At 42.7% G+C, this 21,465-nt stretch overlaps 1 protein-coding gene and 2 non-coding genes across 5 annotated transcripts in view; 2 read left to right on the forward strand and 1 right to left on the reverse strand.

Annotated features, from left to right (window-relative positions):
- ADTRP (androgen dependent TFPI regulating protein) overlaps positions 1-21,465 on the forward strand; it is a 52,928-nt gene extending 31,463 nt beyond the window's left edge. For 2 of the 3 annotated variants that reach the window (XM_075585702.1, XM_075585705.1), the window contains 2 exons: positions 7,376-7,527; positions 19,080-21,465. In XM_075585702.1, the coding sequence (XP_075441817.1) occupies positions 7,376-7,527; positions 19,080-19,114 (187 nt within the window). In that variant the 3' untranslated portion in view covers positions 19,115-21,465. The remainder of the gene's footprint in view (positions 1-7,375; positions 7,528-19,079) is intronic. The other variant, XM_075585704.1, reaches the window with a different exon arrangement.
- On the forward strand, positions 8,688-8,771 carry TRNAL-UAA (transfer RNA leucine (anticodon UAA)). The gene has a single exon. It is a non-coding gene; the product is annotated as a tRNA-Leu (tRNA).
- Positions 13,230-13,313, reverse strand: TRNAL-UAA (transfer RNA leucine (anticodon UAA)). The gene has a single exon. It is a non-coding gene; the product is annotated as a tRNA-Leu (tRNA).

Here is a 21,465-nt window from a genome sequence, read left to right on the forward strand (position 1 = left end):
CCAAGAAGGTCAAGGATGGTTCTGCAGCCATGCCGGAGCAGTGCCTATAGAAACCCCAAACCCTGGCCCTCAGGACCCTCCGGAACCGGAGGTAGGGATTCATGGTTTTTAGCTTTTCACACTTAGTCGAATTCCTGAGTTGTTTCTGCCGCCGCCATTGGAACCTATGGCGCGACCCGCTCTCTCGGCACGACCCTTCTCGGGGGTCCAGGATACGGGGACCCGGTGGTGGTCGAGTGGAGGGAGGTCTAGGGACTAGGGCCAAAAATAATTTTATTTCTGGGTGCCCTAGAATTGTAGATTCCCACGCCACTTAACGTTGAACTTGACTAACAGTGATCAAAGCTCTTTTTCAGAAAAAGTACCCGCTTTGCGTTTTTTGCGTTTTGGACGGCAGCCAACTCGTTCCTGGAAAGCGCCGTCGAGGAATCTCCATTGAAGTCAATGAGCCCATTGACTTACAATGGGAAACCGCCGCTCCTCCTCTCGGACGCCATCTGCTGGTCTTCGAGGGAAACAGGTCCAAAACAGCAAGATCCACCATTGAAATGCATTGAGCTTTAATGGCGGCCTAAGGGACCCTGCAAAATGGTGCCTGAAAAGGCGGGAAAATTACACAAAGTGCTATAATCACTAAAGAACTATTAACCCTTGCACTCCCGGATGGATCCCAGTGTATGTGTGATGCAGACACCGATATAACCAGATATCACAATAAAGCATGGGAACAGGGGAATATACATTTTCATGTTATAACAAGGGTTAAATCACATTTTTGGACCGCAGCCCAGTTAACCCCTTGTCTCCCTGGTGAGGTCAGGAGATGGCAAAATGGGATGCAACCCTTTTAATACCGGGCCACCCCCTTTCTCCCTCTACAGTGCTGTTTCAGTGGAATGAGCCGTGCGGAAGCCAGCTTGTTGAGGATCTAGGAGAGAATAGGTGGTGATAAAATGGAGCAAGCAAGAGAATACAAGGCGTTCAAGGAGTTTAGTGGCAAAAGGCAGGAGCGAGACAGGGTGGTAATTAGAGAGACAGGTAGTTTCAAGCTTCCTGTTTTGAGTAATGGTATAACTATTGCATGCTTGAAGGAGGAGCGAAATGTAGCAGAGTAGAGGGAGGAGTTGCAAATATGTGTGAGGGTAAGGATTAGAGTATTTATTTATTTTATTTATAACATGTTTTACCAGGAAGTAATACATTGAGAGTTACCTCTCGTTTTCAAGTATGTCCTGGGCATAGAGTTAAGATGACAAATAATACATGGTTACAAATACAGTTACAAAAGTGAACAGGGTATACATTATACACTACACATTGCATGCACAGTTAGAGATAATATATTATAGGCGTATGTAACAGTTACAGACCAGATTAAAATGTGAGACCGCTTTAGTTTTTAAAGTTCTCTCAAAGTTCTGTAAGATTCTAAGCAAGTTTTGTTTGAGCAAGTTACTCCAGACCTCTGGAGAGAGGGGAGGGGTGGCTTCTAGAACTGCAGGCTGATTTCATTTCTAAGACATGGCGGGCTAAATCTCAGTCAGAGAAAAATACTTAGGTAGGTTTCCCTGCACATAGGAGAGTTTAGTTGTGTTACCTCAGCCCCAAGTAAGTGTGTCTTTTTGCCTGTATTTTGTGTACCATTGTGTGTCTGCCTTTTCCTGTGAATAAATGTACAATTTATTTTATTATCTTGTTTTGCTAATTGCATTAAAAAATGTGTAAATGGTCTGGTCTACTGTGACAGGCTTATATTTACGAAGCAAGTGATAGAGATGGAAGAGGAGATCAGCAGCAACCTGTCCTCCTCTGTGACAGATAAAAAATAGTCAAGAAGGCCGGAGGATATTTAGGAAGAGGAGGTGTAAATTATGAAGAGGATACAGAGGGGATGCCTTGCTGAATGGAATCCACCTTTGTCTTGAAATAGTCAGAAACGTCCTGATGTGAAGTAGAGAAATAAAAACAGGTAATAGATGGTGGTGTAGCCTAGTCCCCTGGCTATCATATTTTCTGTGGCCCTAACAGTATGTCCTTTTAGACACAGGCACTGTGGGGGATAAGCTATCTCATGGAGGCCTAGTTTGTTGTTGAAGCCTGTATACACTATTGCTGTATCCAGGGGCTGACCTAACAACAAACAGAGAGTTTAATCCCCGAGGAGGATACTGGCTGGGTCACATGCCTATGATGTGATGCCTGTCAGTATAGGACCTGCCCTGTTTTGGGGCAGGGTTACAAGCTCCTCCCATGGGGTACATAAGCTGACACTCTCCCAGAAGTCAGGAGGTTCCTTCCCTCCCCCAGTGGAGTGGATACATTTACCCCTTATTCCATCAGGGGGTAAGGGAGTTAAGGAGGAGCCTGGCGGGCCTCAAGCCCTGAGGGTCTGCTCCAGGGAACATCTATGCTGTAACCAGAATGATGCCAATGAAGATCCTGTTGTATACATCTGTTGTGGCCTGTATTAATGGAACACTATACGAGTTGCCTGTAAGGACCATCCTGGCTGCACCATGATCCTCACCGGCTGGAGGCGCTGCGCTATAAGGATCATAACTGAAAGCCTGTCCTGATGTCTCCCCCTGATGTCTCCCCATACCATCACAGAGTTCTCAAGGCCTCACAGGTATGTATCAGCACCAGGGTGGGGGAAAAGGTGCTACATTTGGAGGTGCTGCTGAGATAACATCAGGACAGGTTTTTTGCAGCAGAACCAAGGAGGTATTCTCCTAGTAGGTTACATCAGAAGGCCCATGGGTGTGGTGTCCATAGGGGACCCTATGGGATCTGAAGGCCCGGGCTCCCTGCCAAAATGGAGCTACAGCATGGACCCCTCCTCTCCAAGCCACATGTAGTGTTAGAAACTTTATTACCAAGAAGAGGTGCAGGGACAGTTGCCCAGAGGCGAAGCGAGCGTTGGCCTGCGCCATGCAGTTTGATTCTCTGATCTATGTTCTGTATATGCGGGCAGGCATCCGAGGAGGGGCGCTTGACCTTCAGGCAGCCGACCATCTCCGAGGTACCGGTCGGGGCCTCCCACACTCCCGAGTTGGAGGTTGTTCTGCCTGTTCCATAGTCTGATGCCTGGACTGGGATGGTGATCCAGGATACCGATCCTCGCCGGGCCTAAGCCCAAGATGCTGCCAGCCAATATCTGCGGAGAAGACAGGAGATGTACGAGGCCCGCGCTGCAGCATATGTGGCTGCATCTGAGCAGCGTTTCACGGCACGGGGTCTTCCGGAGGTATTCACCAAGGTAGCACCTGCCGGTGGTACTCCCTCTACTACCATCCTCTTCCTATCCCCACGGTCGGAGGGAGCCGAGCGGGTGGAACTGTCTGGATGGATGGGCCCTATAGAAGCTGCTCCTTCCTTGGTGAGTAATCGGGCACCAGGCCCATTTCTTTTGCAGTTTCAGGGGAAGGGAGAGATCACCGGGAGGCTGAAGTCATGGCTGCGACCAAGTATACCACTGCCCGGGTGGTAGACTGAGCTCTGCCGGGACTATGGACACTGCTATTGCTCCGCCTGGGGAGGTACCTGTAGTTCCAGAGAAAAAGGACTCTAAAATACCTGGCCACCCTACGCTGCCAGCGTACCCTATGCTGACCCTATCCCTAGCTATAAACCCCTATCACCTCGGCTCTTGTCACCTGTAATGTCCGTGGCTCCCAGGGGCGATCCTATTCCAATGTTTGATATTTATGCTATATTTGCGGAGGGGGGGGGGCATGTTACCATGGTGGGACTCAGTGTATAGAGGATATGTGTCACACCTGAACAGGACTCGCTTTGTGCTGCAGAAAGATATGGTGGAGTGCTGGTGGAAGGAGGGTCAGTTTACTCCGGAGGAAGAAGCAGAGATAATGCGTGAGCGTGCTAAAAAGTCTCAAGAGGATAAGTTCATATCTCCCGGCTATGAGGAGGGCCCTATGAAACCATCATGGGAGGGGTCACTGTATTGGATTTTGCCCTGTAAGGCCTGTGGGCACAACCTGATGAAGTGTGGTTGCACAGAAAGGGTGCTTGTACAGCGCTTTAGGAAAATGGGATATGATTATCCATACCTCCCTGAACCATTAATCACATAGGGATGAGTGGGTAAAGTCTGCCATTCTGGATTATATTTCTAGTAGTACTAAGGGTTCAATGCTTTGTGGGGAAGACAGAGCTAAGTACTTGGTGAAGGTATGGATAGTGGGTCGCAATATCCACTTCGACCAGGTGGAGTATATATCTGAGTCAGGTTGGAGGCGCTGTCATTTCATCACAGTGGCAGTTTGTGAAGGCAGGTTAGTAAAGAAGCCTGACCTTGAGCATTATTATTAATCTGGCTCAGTAGGTTAGCTGTGTAGGGCCAAGGGTTGTCCAGAGAAGGAGGTACCAGTTATGTTATAATGCTAAGTAGTGTGTTACACATATGTATACTGTATGTAGTTATGTAACATTTTGTGGTTGTTGGCACAGTATATCGATGGTACATATATTGTGTTCCTCAGCAAGGGCGTGAGAGGTTTTTCACCACAGGGAGGGTGTAGCCTAGTCCCCTGGCAATCATCTTTTCTGTGGCCCTAACAGTATACAGATGCAGCCACCAGTATCCGAACACTTGCCTGAGAAAATCTGGGGCAATCTCCCAGTAATGCCGCCACATTTCTGAGAGATTTCTGCAGACAGACTAATGGCCCATTGGATTAACACAGCGGAGGTCCATGGCAGTCCCATTCAAACTGAACGGGACTGCAAGAACCCCCGCTGTGTTAATCCGATGGGCCATTAGTCTGGCTGCAGAAATGTCACTGAAATGTTGCAGCATTACTGGGAGATTGCCCCAGATTTTCCAAGGCAAGTGTTCGGATACTCGTGGCTGCATCTGTAAATCCTGTTAGACACAGGCACTGTGGGGAATAAGCTCTCTCATGGGGGCCTAGTTTGTTGTTGCAGCCTGGATACACTATTGCTATATCCAGGGGCTGACCTAACAACAACCAGAGTTTCATCCCTGGGGAGGATACTGGCTGGGTCACATGCCCATGATGTGATGATGCCTGTCAGTATCGGACTTGCCCTGTTATGGGCAGGGTTACAAGCCCCATACCCTGGGGTACATAAGCTGACACTCACCCAGAAGTCAGGAGGTTCCTTCCCTCCCCCAGTGGAGTGGATGCGTTTACCCCTTATTCCATCAGGGGGTAAGGGAGCTGAGGAGGTTCCTGCAGGGCCTCAAGCCCAGTGAGTCTGCTCCAGGGACCATCTATGCTGTAACCAGAATGATGCCAATAAAGATCCTGTTGTATACATCTGTTGTGGCCTGTATCAATTGAACACTATATGAGTTGCCAGTAAGGACCATCCTGGCTGCACCAGGATCCTCACCAGCTGGAGACGCTGCGCTATAAGGATCATCACTGAGAGCATGTCCTGATGTCTCCCCATACCATCGCGGAGTTCTCAGGGCCTTCTGTTCAACCTCATAGGTATGCACCGCACCAGAATACACCTGTAGCTATATGATCTCACTTAGAGTGAGGGAAAAGGTGCTACAGTGGTCTGAGTAGAGAGTCAAAGACAGAGAAGAGGCAGCGTGGGTTTGACTTGTGAGTGTTGATTAGTGAAGAGAAGTAGGTTTATTTAGCCTGGTTGTTGAAACAGGATAGGATACATTTGTATTGAAGAAAGTCTGTGAGAGTATGAGATTTCCTCCAGAGGCATTCAGAGGAGCGAGTGCGGGAACGCAGCATGCGTGTGTGACAGCTTACCCAGGGTCTGGGGTTAGAAGGGCAAGAGCGAGAGAAAGCCGAGAGAAAGATGGGCATGTAGATCAAGAGGGGATGATAATGCAGAGTTGTAGTTCATGACGAGGTCGTCAGAGTCTGTAGTGGAGCAGAGAGAAGAGAGTGAAGAATGCAAATTGGAGTGAAGAGCCGGTAGATTAATAGAGCGCAGGTCTCTGTAGAAATGAGGGGTAGATGGAGGTTGAGAAAGGGAGAACTGAGAGAGAAAATGAGATGAGATGAGTCAGGGAGAGGAAAGGGGTAAATGGAGAAATGAGAAAGCGAAACGTTTTTGGGAACACGATGTCCAGGTAGTAGCTGTCCTTGTGAGTGCTGGCTGCAGTCTTTGGGTTAAGGCCAAAAGACGCGGGTAGAGAGACAAAGTCCTATTAGTGTATCTATTTCTAACTCCTTTTCATCTATTGATTTATCTTTTGATGTACTGTACCTCAAGGCACAGTTCTGAGACCCCTCCTCTTTTCTCTTTATGCACTCTCCCTTGGTGACCATATTTATTAATTTGGCTTTAAGTATCACCTTTATGCTGATGACACACTGTATTTATTCTCACTGAAACTCACATCTGCAGTACAGTACTAGAGAACTCCCCTGTTCAATGAAGTGTTAACTCACTAAATTACTCAAAGTTCCTCCTACTGTTCCTTTAGATTATAAACTCTTTGGGGCAGGCACACATTTCTCCCAATTAATGGCATATATTGTACAAATATAGCAGACTTTATTACCTCTGTAAACACAAAATAACGCACAAAATGACGTGCAAAATAATGCATGCATATCACCTTATTGTTTTCAATAGTAACACTGTTAAAATGAAGTGCTAGCATTAGCAACGTATGGCCTTATTGTACATCTGCCAAAATGTCTAGTTGAGCTGTTTTTGGTCAAAGTTCCACAAAATAATCCACATTTGTATATTTTTGCTTGAGGTGTCTTTCGTAGGAAAAGAAAATACAATTTTAGGGGCTTATTCAATAAGGTGTGACGTGGACGATCGAAGTGCATTGACTCAAATAGCAGTTTTCAGACAATCGTAGTGTGATCCGCCACATTGAACCTTATTGAATAATTCCGTTAGAGCGAGAGTCAGAGAGGGGCGCCATATACAATTATTATTCTTTTCACCATACATACTGTACCACTAACTTTAGTTGACCTATTCAACACACTGAAAAAATGCAACACAAGCATGTATGCAAAGACCGTATACACTAATATTCGCATAAATAAATACAGTACATCTCACCATGAATTTAGTACAGTAGATTAACCGAACTTGGAGACATTTGCACATATCTACTATTAGGATGTCTTCATAATTACTATACAAACAATGGCCAAAAGAGAACAAGCAACTCCCCTTTAGGTATTACAAAAAAACATTAGATTAACTTTTTAAGCAGAAAAGAAGCTTTTGTTTACCATAGAAAAGTAAAAAAAAAAAAAAAAAAAGATTTCAAAATATATGTTAGATGTTTATTTTTTTAAAAGGTTTTTTTGTCACACTATTTATTGGCAAGTAAAATATTGTCTTTGCTCTTTTTTAAATGATTTACCTCTTTCCTTTTCTTGTCCAGGGTAGTATGGATTTATTTCGCTGATGGCAATTGGGTCTATCCTTTTCTCGGACTCCTTAGTCCGTTGGGATTTATAATGTTTCTATTTACCAGTCAAATTCTTGCTGCATCTGTCTATATTGTTGGAGAGACTCTCAACCGTCTTATCTGGGGTAAGTTAATTGACAGAGGTTCTGAATAGAATTATTATTATACGATCAATATCACACTTTGCTGAAGACTCGGATGCATCCATACTTTTTTTTTTATAGTTTTTATCATAATATAAAACAAAAAAAACGCTTAATATCAGTGCCAAATCAGAATGTAAATAAAACCAGTATGACCGCCACCAGGATTGCAGTTTTTTTAAACTAAATATATGTATCAGTATACGGATACGGGCCTTGAACTGCGATTTCCATTTCTCATTATGTTGTAGTAACTAACATAACATTTCACCTTCCTCGTTGCTTGGAAGCGAAGTCTTTTTATACCGTACTGTTTGAAACGTAGTCTTGGATAGCTGGTTAGCACGCAGGATGTGTCACCAATATTTGCTAAATGTTTTGAAAGTGTAAACTGACATCGTTTCTGAAGGCAAAAAAAATAGTGAATTGAACAAATGTATGTACAGTATCTCTTTATTTATATAGCACCATCCAGGTACATATGGTAGCGCTTCACAGCAGTAATACATGTGACATAAGAATATAACACATAATGGGAATAAGCACTTGAGATATATAAATAACATTTAGGAAAAGGAGTCCCTGAGTAGTAGGGAGGCATACATTATGTCAAACTTTTTTTGACAGGTACCACGCCCCCTTTCCCCTAAGCCCTGCCCCTTTTTGGCCTTAAACCCGCCCTAGGTCCCGCCCCTTCCGTATCCGGTCCCCCCTTCCGTATCCGGCCCCGCCCCCTGCGCCATTTTTTGAGGTTGACGCCCCCTGCGCCAAAAAAACGCGGTTGACGCCCCATGCGCCAAAAACCGCGGTTGACGCCACATGCGCCAAAAAAAGTGGTTGACACCACCAGACTCCATTTTTTATTATGAGGTGTATTTTTTATTCTTTTTTGTGATTGGTGCGTACTGTTGACGTAGATTGGAGGGGACGTATACATACGCGGGGCATGTCCGGGCATGTTTATAGGCGTTTGGGGCATGCCCGAACATGTTTTTTTTCATACGGGGCATGTCTGGACATGTTTATTCTGAAATAACGCAGTGCGCATGTCAGAAAAGTTCAAAAGACGTTGAAAAGATTGCATAGCATTTTTTTTTTTAATTCAGACAGAATACCGCTTTAAGAGTTTAAACCCCTCAAGGGTCTCGGTGGCCGAGTGGTTTAAGGCGTTGGACTTAAGATCCAATGGACGTATGTCCGTGTGGGTTCGAATCCCTCCCCAAACATAATCTTTTTATATATTTTTTATTTGTATAGAGTCGGTACAGGGATTAGCCGCAACAGGGGCTACATAAAAATAAAAAGTACAAGTGTATAAGAGTTAAAAATATTTTTTATTTTTAAAAGCTACAACAGTTTCAAGCAGGAAATAATTACAAGACGTATTTACAAGTAAAATGGTAAATAAGGTATTAAACGACATTTAAGATCTTAATAGACTAAATACATCTAGAGTCGTTAAGCTAGTACGATACATAGTATAGAGGGACAGCAATACAATGTCTTATTTTACAGAGGAAAAAAATTAAACAGCTTATATGTCTTATTTTACAGAGGGAAAAAAATTAAACAGCTTATTTACAGTTTCAACCAGTCAGCCGACGGCATTAATAGACTACCCCTCCTCTTGTTTAGTAAATACCCCGGCGGTGATGTTAAGCCAGGGGCACTTAAAGAACTGTAACGCAAATCAGAGGTTCTTTTCTGAGGGGGTAAAAGGGTTGATGAAGGAGGGGGCGTTGTATCGGGGGCCCGTATTTTTAAGCGATCCAGGCTTTCTCTATTTGTCGCATTACCCACAACCGATGAGGGTATATTCAGTTCAGCCATCGCAGACAGAAAAGGGCTCCAGCCCTGTGGTATTTTACGCTTTGTAACAGTGTGACTTTGTGTAACACCGCGTACCAAATCCAGTAAATTAGAGCCCGGTATAACCTGTTTTTTATAAATAAACTTCCCTTTGTCATTCCAGCTTGTAATATGTTTAGCCTGAAACATTTTACTGAGCAATAACTCTGCATTTTTCTTGAAGCGGACATTCACATTAGTAACAACCTCACGAATCAAATTGTCAGTCGTATCTGATGAGGCAATATCCTGGAAGTGTAAAGGGTGAGAGGCTGTTTCATCAGTAGGCATTAAAAGGGTTATGCGGTTCTTCTCCCCTTCGCTCTGTTTAGCATGCACCAAGTATTTCTGCAGGACAGTAGTGTAGCATTTTAACCTTTTCATACTCTGATAAATTATTGCTGTTTAAGATAGCATTAATGTCTGTATCTATGCGATGCATGGCAACTTCACGTATGTCACCCTCTCGCTGTGGGGGGCGCTGTAAACGGTCCATATCTTGTTTGGGGACCAGGTACATTTTCTCAGCATATTCCATTAGCGGTTAGTAAGAAGGCCAGTCAGCAACGGTATAGCAAAACCCAAAAGAGAGCCAATAAAGCCACCGGACTGCTTCACCAGGCGTTTCTTTTTTACAATTGTAAATTTTTTATCGCTCAGCTTTTTTATAATTTTACGCCACTTTTTAAGTATGCCAATTTGCCGCTTTGATAAAGGTATTTTACCTTTTAGAGCATTGAGGGCTATCTCGCATATGGCAGTGACTAAATCATTAGACGCTGAACACAAAATAACTTTTCTTTGCTTTGGTGAAGCCCTTATTAATGCTTTTAAAGTATGCCAATTGCGGCGTAGTCGGTTAGACATGTTTACAACAGCGTTGCGGCTAAAAGTAATGACAATTTACAGATAATTATCTCTTTTTAGAACCGTTTTTTTTAAAAACATAAACTGTGGGGTTGTCAGGCGGAAAGATACCGGTTCTTAAGCGGTACTCATCAGGGGTCGTGGCTCTTAAATCTACTAACAAAAAACCATAGGGGGACCGTGTGGCATCTTCAAATGCCTCTAAAAAGAAGTGTGATTTACCAGGATACATTTGACGAGCTAAGGTGTTAATTTGTAATTTATCCCTAGGATTTTTAAAAAGAACCATATATTTAGTGTTTAAATTTATGGTTCTGCTTTTTTTACCCTGGCAAAAAACATTTTGTACGAGGTACATGATACTGAGGTTTCTGTGATGCACATACTTGGTGAATGCTTTTTCAATTTCAGAGCTCTCACTGGCTGCTTCCATCAAGTCATCAACGATTGTCAAATTCACTTTACCAGGGGGAAAAAGATCATCGTCATTAAATGTAGCGGGTATACCCTCGATAAATCTAATGTGGGGCACAGTGCTTAACAGTTCATCATAAACATTTTGCCAGCAAGCATAAAACCATACGATATTATCAAGCCGGTGCGACAAGTGAGTGCTAGAATGTTGCAAAATCTGTTTAACAAAATAGCTTTTCCCTGAATTTGACGGCCCGGCTAAAATACACGAGAAAGGATGTTGAAGCCTGATATCCATTACAGATTTATAATTAGTAACCAAAGGGTAGGGTTGTGAAGTCGTTGGTCAGCTGTCGTTTCGTATACACACACTTTTGTGTTTTCTGTAGAGGACGAGTCACAATCTGCCAGTAACGTTTATTTCGGACAATCCCCGCCTGTTGTACCACAATCTTTTTCTTTTTCCAGGACAATATCTTTTAAAGTGTCAAAGTTAATCAATTCAGCCATTGCAGCGTTCAGTGTTATACCTTTAACTTTTAGACACGTTTTACCAGTGGAGAGCTTGTAACCGTAAGTCTTGGGGCCGGCGGAAACAAATTCTGTAATGTATGTACCTGTCGGTAGTTCACTAGTCAGCTCCCCTAAGTAGTCACCCAGAGGCGGATTCCAGTCACCTGTTTTGCTAACAAAAATGACAGAGTCAGTGTCATGGTAGAGACACCGCTCTTGTAGCTTGTTCAAAACATTGTACAGTTCAAGACGGGCATAGGCCGTCGTAAAACAGGCAATAAAAATATTGACATTACGACCTACAGTGTATCCCTCCTTTGTATACTTCCAGCTAACCATGGCCGTGTCATCATCTAGGAAGTCTAAAGATGACACATCGTATTGCGTTGAAAAGGCGTAACCAAAAAGTTCATCAGGGCTTGTTACAATGCTTGTATTTTGTAAATTAGTCTTTTGACCGAATGCATAGAGAAAGAAGCCTGTATCTGCTTTAGAAACAGTGTCATAGAAATGACAGAGCATACGGTAATGAGCGACCGTGAGTCTCAGATTGGTGAGGACGATGTCTATAATGTGGACCCCTTTCAGCTGACAACCCTCGCCTCTGTGTGCATGGCTATGTTTCGGCTCAAATTTTTACTACTTGCGATTTAAATTCTTTGGTATTTTTTGTATCTCTTCAGCATAGAATGAGCCTTCTATGGCCTCACCAGCGCTATCTGTAAGCTTATACAGAGGTTTTACGCCTTTCGTGCGTACATCAGCAATAATAAATATTTCATCTGTAAAGCACTGTTCATAACCCTTTGTAAAAACTCCTTTATATTTTGATATCCGAACGTGGGCTCCAATTTTTAAAGGTGGCTTAAGTTTCTTAGAACACACATGTGACCTATAAATAGTATTCCAAACGGTGAGAGAATTTGCTTGTGTTACATCCTTTGGCGCACACTTAATGGTGCGATGTGGCGTGTGGTTATAGCTGTATATTAAGTCTGATAACACATCGCTGTACCTGTACGTATTATGAGCTGTGAAAAAACGCCACATTTTCGTTTTTAATGTCCTATTAAAGCGCTCAACAAAGGCTGCCTTAACGGCGTTGCCGGAGATGAAGCTTATAACGCCATATTTTTTGAGCAGTAAATTAACATTCTTATTCAAGAATTCTTTACCCCCATCCGTTTGTAACTTTTGAGGCACCCGTCCCTCTAAAAAAATTTCCTGTAAAGCAGACGCGACGCTTAACCCTGTGTTATTGCTCAGTAAAATGTTTCAGGCTAAACATATTACAAGCTGGAATGACAAAGGGGAGTTTATTTATAAAAAACAGGTTATACCGGGCTCTAATTTACTGGATTTGGTACGCGGTGTTACACAAAGTCACACTGTTACAAAGCGTAAAATACCACAGGGCTGGAGCCCTTTTCTGTCTGCGATGGCTGAACTGAATATACCCTCATCGGTTGTGGGTAATGCGACAAATAGAGAAAGCCTGGATCGCTTAAAAATACGGGCCCCCGATACAACACCCCCTCCTTCATCAACCCTTTTACCCCCTCAGAAAAGAACCTCTGATTTGCGTTACAGTTCTTTAAGTGCCCCTGGCTTAACATCACCGCCGGGGTATTTACTAAACAAGCGGAGGGGTAGTCTATTAATGCCGTCGGCTGACTGGTTGAAACTGTAAATAAGCTGTTTAATTTTTTTCCCTCTGTAAAATAAGACATATAAGCTGTTTAATTTTTTCCCTCTGTAAAATAAGACATTGTATTGCTGTCCCTCTATACTATGTATCGTACTAGCTTAACGACTCTAGATGTATTTAGTCTATTAAGACCTTAAATGTCGTTTAATACATTATTTACCATTTTACTTGTAAATACGTCTTGTAATTATTTCCTGCTTGAAACTGTTGTAGCTTTTAAAAATAAAAAATATTTTTGACTCTTATACACTTGTACTTTTTATTTTTATGTAGCCCCTGTTGCGGCTAATCCCTGTACCGACTCTATACAAATAAAAAATATATAAAAAGATTATGTTTGGGGAGGGATTCGAACCCACGCGGACATACGTCCATTGGATCTTAAGTCCAACGCCTTAAACCACTCGGCCACCTAGACCCTTGAGGGGTTTATACTCTTAAAGCGGTATTCTGTCTGAATTTAAAAAAAAAAAATGCTATGCCCTCTTTTCAACGTCTTTTGAACTTTTCTGACATGCGCACTGCGTTATTTCAGAATAAACATGTCCAGACATGCCCCGTATGAAAAAAAACATGTTCGGGCATGCCCCAAACGCCTATAAACATGCCCAGACATGCCCCACGTATGTATACGTCCCCTCCAATCTACGTCAACAGTACGCACCAATCACAAAAAAGAATAAAAAATACACCTCATAATAAAAAATGGAGTCTGGTGGTGTCAACCGCGTTTTTTTGGCGCATGTGGCGTCAACCGCGTTTTTTGGCGCATGGGGCGTCAACCGCGTTTTTTTGGCGCAGGGGGCGTCAACCTCAAAAAATTGGCGCAGGGGGCGGGGCCGGATACGGAAGGGGCGGGACCTAGGGCGGGTTTAAGGTCAAAAAAGGGGCGGGCTTAGGGGAAAAGGGGGCGTGGTACCTGTCAAAAAAAGTTTGACATAATGTATGCCTCCCTACTACTTCCCTGCCCCGAAGAGCTTACAATCTAAATGGTGCGTAGGAAGAACTCTACAGAGGCAGTAGGAGGGTGTTCTGGTAAGTGCGTCTGCAAGGGGCCAAGGTTAATGTATGAGGTGTATAGTATCAGCCTTGGAGCTACCCATATGCTTTGTTAAAGAGGTGTGTATTAAGATGGGTCTTAAAGGTGGAGAGAGAGGGTGCTAGTCAGATATTGAGTGGAAGGGCATTCCAGAGGCAGTGAGAAAGAAAGGTTGTAGAGATGTGGGGCAGTGAGTTATCCAAATACTCAAAATCAATAGTTATATTTGTCATCTGATGACTTCCCATAATGGTTGTGTATTACAGGGATTTAATCTGGAAATAATATGCAGTGTATTTAAAATGAGAGATTCCAGTAAGAATTGCATAAAATAATAGAATTACATGAGAATTAAACTGTGGTTTAAACTATTCTTTAATTTGATGTAATGGTTCATGTTTTTCACCCAATATATACAAAGTGTATATTTTAGATATAATCTTTGTATACTGTAGTTATTTCTTCCCTCTCACATACGTGATTGCAATACCCACGGATACATGTAATGACAATTCTGCTAATTATAAAATTATTACAAGTACATCAGATAGATTTCTACTTTAAATGTGATTATCAGGAGAGCTCAAATGAAAGCTGCTCTACAAAAGTGAGGTTATAGCCTTGATCCACTTTAATAAAATGCCTTATGGGGCCTATTCTAGTAGCTTCGATAACTTTGCTGCCATCTTGAACGGTTGTCATGTGCCCACTGCATGGTTTGTCATTTGTGTTATCACGGTATTCAGAATCTGAAACCATTTCCACAAGTTACAATCCGTGAGGAAGGAAAATGCCAATACCGGTCCGGGCAGCAGCGATGTTATCTCAGCCTCTCTCAAAGTTCTCCCCCGTGCGATCTGACCGCAGTCTGTAAGAGCTGCATAGAGGGCTGCACAGAGAGCTACATCTCCTTTTACAGCTCTTAGAGTCGATCGCCATGTTTTTATTTACATTGTAATAACAGTGTACTGTAGCTGAGGGTCTCCGGAGCAGAACCGCATTCATTTCAGGTCCGGAGACCCCCTTCTCGAGTTACAGGCCCTCAGTATTGGGTGCCGGTATCTCCTGTGCATTTAAATGTCCCGGTCACGTAACGCTGGAGATTTAAACATGGCTGCTGGGATACCGGCACCCCATACCAGGGCCTGCAACTCGGGAAGCAGGGGGTCTCTGGACCTGAAATGAATGTGGTTCTGCTCCGGAGACCCCCTGCTACAGTACACTTATTAAAATGTCAATAAAATCAGCTTAATTACCTTAGATGCAGCTACTAAGGCAATGAACGGGTTAAACCTGAGTACGTGGTTTCTTGGGGGGACAGGAGGTGGGTGAATGGATAGTTGCCCCAAGGTGGGTGGTTAGGGCTGCCAGGAAGGTTGGGGAGGAGTTAACACCTTCCCTACCATAGTGGTTGTAACCGCTATGTAATCAAGGGGTTAACCACTTCTGCTACCCACCTGAGAGGCCTAACCACCCATTCTGGGGCAACTACCCCCTTCACGCAATCCCTCTACCCCCAGGAAAAATTAAAATACAACAACCCTACTACCCAACTCCTCTACCCTCCAGCAGCCCCCCTGTCCCCCCCCCAACACATGCAGTATAGTAATGGGCAAATTGCTATAATCCAGATCTGGATAATAGCTAATTTTCCCATAAAAAATAAAACATTATCCAGCCTGCATAAAGTAAATTAAAGTTGCACTTACCCTCGCCAGGTTGAAGGCCGTCCTCGTCTTCCTCCTCGTCTTCCTCCCCGTCTGCCGTGGCAGCAATATAACAATTAAAAACAAATTAATGCCCACTAACCCCTTAATCACCTTAGTGGTTAGTAACCACTAGAGTAATTAAGGGGTTATCCCCCCTCCCCCGCTACCCACCCGGATGCCTAACCACCCTCCCTGGGACAAATATTCCCACCCTCTACCTATTGATTGGCACAGTGGTACACCATACCACTATAATATGGGCATGGTTTACCACTATGACAGTCAATGGGTAACCTAAAAAAAAACAAGCTCCAGAAAATCACAACAATGAAATTAAACAAAACTCCAAAAATACATAACAATTAAATAAAACCAAGCATCAAAAATACATAACAATTAAATAAAAACAAGCATTTGCCAAAAAATGCACTGCATGTCACTGTGTTTATCTATAGCCCAAAAAAGGCATAGATAAACACATTGGCAGTCAATGGGCAATAAAAAAAAAAAAAACGCAATAAAAAAAAAACAATCAATGTTTTTCTTATTTTTTACGTCTTCACCCTCCTACAGTATTCCGAGACCAGCAGCAACCTCTTCATCCTCGGTGCAATGCTTCTCAACATCTGGTAAACTTTTTAGCCAGTGTCTATGTATGCCCCTTGTGGGCTATAGATAAACACAGTGACAAGCAATGCATTTTTTTGGGCAAATCATTGTTTTTATTTAATTGTTTTGTATTTTTGGTGCTTGTGTTTTTTTTAGGTTGCCCATTGACTGCCATAGTGGCAATCCATGCCCATATTATATGGGCATGGTGTACCACTGTGCCAGTCAATGGGTATAGGGTGGGGGTAGTTGCCCTGGGGAGCGTGGTTAGGCAACCCGAGTGGGTAGCGGGGGAGGGGTTAACCCCTTAATTACTATCAGTTACTAACCGCTAAATTGATTAAAGGGTTAGAGGCCATTAGTATGTTTTTTTAATTGTTATGCTGCGGCCGCAGAGGACGGGGAGGAAGATGAGGAGGAGAACGAGGATGACCTTTCCCATTACTGTACCGTATGTGTTGGGGGGTGGAGGGGTTGTTGGGGTAGAGGGGGTGCCCATTCATTGCCATTTGGGTTATCTTTGCTCCCATTGATGGCATAGGTAACCACACTGGCAATCAATAGGTGTATGGGCTAGTATTGTGTTTGCATGTTTATTGTGGGTAGCTGGGGTGGGTTAAGGTGGTATTTGGCCCATGTTGGGGGTTTATGCCTACCGGGTTGGTAGCGGGAGAGGTTAACCCCTTCATTACCATGGCAGTAGTAACCGCTAAGGTAATGAAGGGTTAACTCCTCCCGCAACCCTCCCACAAGGCCTAAACACCCATCATGGGCCAAATACCACCTTCAGCCACTGGTTAGCTGCTAAGGTAATGAAGCTGCCTGTAAATGTATTTTTATTGCATTGGATTGAAGCCGGGGGTCTCTGGAGCTGGTATTAAAGCATATCAGCTCTGGAGTCTCCCAGCTTCAATCCGATGCAATAAAAATAAATGCTAAGTCCTACTCGCAAATCCCATCTCGTCACCTTGGGGTGGTGGGATGAAATGTGCAAGGAGATCGCTAGTTCAGAGCTGCGATTATCTCATCGGAGCTACTAGAATAGCGTTATTTTCTCAAAAATGCGAGTTGGAGCTGTTTTTCAGCTCCCGCTGGGTGTATTTGAGCAGGAGCGCTTCGGCTCGGGGAGATGCACTTCCCGAATGCATTGGGCAGATCATTGGAGCTTTCTGTGTAGCAACCTTGCCAAATCATCCAGGAACTGCTCAAACTGCTCGATGAGTTAGTTATCGAAGTTTATAGAATAGGCCCCATAGTCTTTCCCACCAGCAGAAATGATCATAGATGAAGGTAGCTGAATAATATATACTGTCTTCTTCCTTTGACAAATATACATCCCTTTAGATTAGTATTTTGTAGCACTTCCAACCCTGTTTTACAAATTAAATTGATAACAAATGACATTTATAACCTAATCTTCAAAATGATGTGCACGATAGAAAGGAAATCTGGGAAAGTAAATAGTAAAAGGTTAATTAAACCCATTGATCTGTAATATGGTGCTTTTTATTGAACTTGTTGCGTTCAGTTATCTCATCTTTACATTTCTGATTTTGCTACTGAAAAGACGAATCAGACTGTCCATTTCAGAAGCAAAACAGTTCTTTACATGAATAATTTGGCGATGAAGACTGAAATTTATCAGTTTGTTTTATCCCTTTGCAGATAAGTGTGATCTGTCCAATGTTCTAATGTCTCCAAATCAGAGATGTGTAGAATTGTTGAAGGTAGATACAAGCAAGACCATTTTTAATACATACTTCATACACATGAAAAAGAAACCGGAGATAAAAAAAAATCTCGATGCTATAATTTTTATTTCATGTATGTATAAGGGTGGCCTTATTAGTATCATAAACAACAACAAATCTGACCATTGTTAAATGTTTTAGAAATCAATGTGCAATCCTCCCAGTCATTTGTCAGAATGGTTCTGTACAGTATGCTTTATCATCCATGTATCCATGTCATTGGGAAGTGCACATTACAAATTAATTTATAACACACTTTGAAGATATTCACCGAACAAACACTGCAAAAAAAAGAAAAGAAAAGTTGGATCACAGAAAAGAAACATTGAACAATTGTAATTAAGTGAACATTAGAGGGGGTACATTTGGTGAGTAATCGGTGTCTAAAAGTGACATGGCGCTAAGGTGGAGATTGTCGAGAGTGTGATCACTGCATTGTATCACAGCTACTGTGCTTTTGTGAGTCTCCACCGAAGGGGAGTCTTGAAGTAAAACTTGAAGCAGCTAACCATTTTTCAAGTCCTATTCTTGTCTCCTGAAAAGAGTCAGATAACCGGGCTGTTCTCATTTTGTATGTGACTCAGGGTTAGATATCAGTGTTCCTGCTCTATAGATTACAACATATTTCACCATAAAAAATAAATAAACAAAGAATGCAATGCTTTTTTTCTGTATTTACTGAGATACTATTTTTTCCTCCAATTTTACTCCAGTATTGTGGTCAAGTGGGTTAAACAACTTTGCTGCCAGAAGGGATGGCAACATATTTTACAGCCATACTGTACATTGTGGTTCCAAACTGTCAGCAAAGGGGCATTTATATGCAGCCATCAATGATGATTTATAATGCTGTCAAACATTCTACAAAATAGCATAATGGGAACAACATCACTGCTTTTTTAACCTCTGCAGCATTTTCTTCATCAAATCCATTGTAGAATGTGGAGATTACCATGTAGCTATTCCCAAACAATATAACAATTAAATTGATGATAAACAAACATAATACATTTCCTAGAAGTTTACTTTTCTTATTTTTGTTATTAACAATCTCTATTTTTCCCTTTGCCTTTAAGCAGGGGAAGCAGATTGCAAGAAAAGGAGAACATAAGATGTCCTTCTAATGCAAGCCCTCCAGGAGGAGTGAAAAACATACAAGTTAAAATATCCTATAATGTACAGTTCCCTAGCAATCATTCATACAGTACCTGACAGCATGATGAATGAAGAAACATTCATAATACGAAAACCTATACTGTACATCTGTGTTTTACTGTATGCTTCATAAGCTTAACGTTCGGATTTCTGAATGTACTTAGCAGAGGATAAGTTCAAGTCGCACCTCATATGTCTGCACAAGTATTCATACTATTAGAATTAGCACCAGGATCCCAAGTAGATTGTTGAAAATAGTGGTGAGTCAAATAGTGACCAGGAGAAGATCAAACTTTATGTAAGAGGAAGGTTTAGCAAGCAGCCCACTACTGTTTGCCTTTTTCATGTGTAACAGTTTTTCTGGGCTAGCATGACCCACCCAATCTCACATTGGCCCCTGTGGTCTAACCAGTCCCGATTACAGTGTAGTGTCTGGTGGTGCACCTGTTGGCAACAGGACTCCTGACTCTCCCGCATGATGTTGTGTGGGGATTGCCAACCCAGACAGGCAGCTGAGGTAGTGTGCATGAGTCCTACCTATATCCAGTGCAGCGCCTCCACCTCATCAGGATCCCAGCGTCCTGGATGGTCCTGTTGAGGAACTCCTCTGTGGTGCACTCCTCTGTGTAATCACTCCACACTTACACACAAGGGTATGATTGAACAAGATCATCTTTATTGAGGTGAGGTGTGCCAGCTGCCCCTCACAGCGGTTGTGCTCAGCCGCTCATGCTCACCGCACTTCCCTTTGAAAGGTATCTCTTCCCAATCTGGTGGATTCCCTATCTCCCCTTAGAGAGATATTCCCTGTGTCAGGTCCCTGGTCACAGTCTAGTGAGCCGCCTCCTCTCAAGTCTGTACTCAGACTTGCTCCTTGCTTCAACATCTACAACCAACTCTAACTTTTGAGCAGTGCTGTGCCTTATGTATCCTCTGGGGGCAGGCACAACTCTGGCATCACTAATTATGGATTCAGAGTATGTGGCCACTCCCATCCATACATAGGGCACCTCACCAGGGTATGAGGACAAACCTCCATAATTACTGCTGGCATTCCCATAACTTACCAGGCTTTACTGCCAGCAGGAGAGATGACTGTAGTCCATTTTACAGCATGGCTACACATGTAAATAATGTTAATGTAAAAGGTAACACTGTGTGCTCATTTGTATATCATTTCCCAGAATCCCTGGCTGTGGTGGAAGCACTGTATGCTGAGAGACAATGATGAAAAGCAGGGTTGCAGACCTGTCGGAGACGTGATTGTGCTCACATGGGATTTTTTTATTTGCTGTACACTGCAGTGTAGGGTATCTGTCACTTTTTTCCCCACCACAACGTTTATAATGTGTTGAATTATGGGAACTTTGAAACACAAAGGGCCATATGTAGTTAGCGTTGCTAATCATAAGACAACTTACGGTATTGTAAAACATGATTTCAGCCCATTCACTTGGTGCCTTGTGGCTAAGCAATTCATAAATGTGGCCTAAGGTCAGTATTGTTAACCTACATAAGCATTTGGCACAGTCCCCTGTTTTCTAATTGTAATACCAATTGTAATAGTCATGGATCGCTAAGGAAAATTGAGATTTGGTAAACACACATGAAAAAGGCAAACTCTGAGATTGCAAAATAGCTTATACTGGGGCTAGACTTAGTGCTGGTGCTAGTGGTGAGTGAAAGATTGAAATGTCCTTCCAGTGAATATCATGCTATTGTATAAGCCACCCCCCACTTGTGGAGTTGGAGCATCTGTGTTGTGCAATGAAGGGCTTTATCTAATATTACCATTATGTAGTGCCTTCATCACAGAGGACGGGGTTACTGTACATTCACTAGTACACATATATTTGCACCTGCAAATTCCATTCTAGTGAGCAGTGTCTGAACAGGCAGGTATGCTTGCATCACTTATTGAATCTAGACAGTAGCTAGTTTATTTTTTCTAAGTTGCAAAAGGACAGAGAAATAGATTATTGGGTGTGCGGCCTTCTTTATGGCTTATTAATATGCAGTATGGCGTGCATAGTCACATGCAGTCTGTCAATGAAGCCACACATCATAATTCACTTTATTTAACAACATTTTTTATACCTTGTATGTGCACAGTATTCAGATGTATTGTTAGTTATATATGTTTCCATTCACCTAGGATGCAGTTTATAATTACTGTCACTGTACCATTTGGCCTGGATACAGATCAGTTTCATAGCTCTGTATGGTGTTCTCAATTTAATAACAATGTACAGTATCTAATGTCACGATCAATAAAGTGCTGAATGGCCACAATATGTATTTATTATT

This window comes from Ascaphus truei, chromosome 2, assembly GCF_040206685.1.
Source record: "Ascaphus truei isolate aAscTru1 chromosome 2, aAscTru1.hap1, whole genome shotgun sequence".
In the NCBI taxonomy this organism is placed as follows: Eukaryota; Metazoa; Chordata; class Amphibia; order Anura; family Ascaphidae; genus Ascaphus; species Ascaphus truei.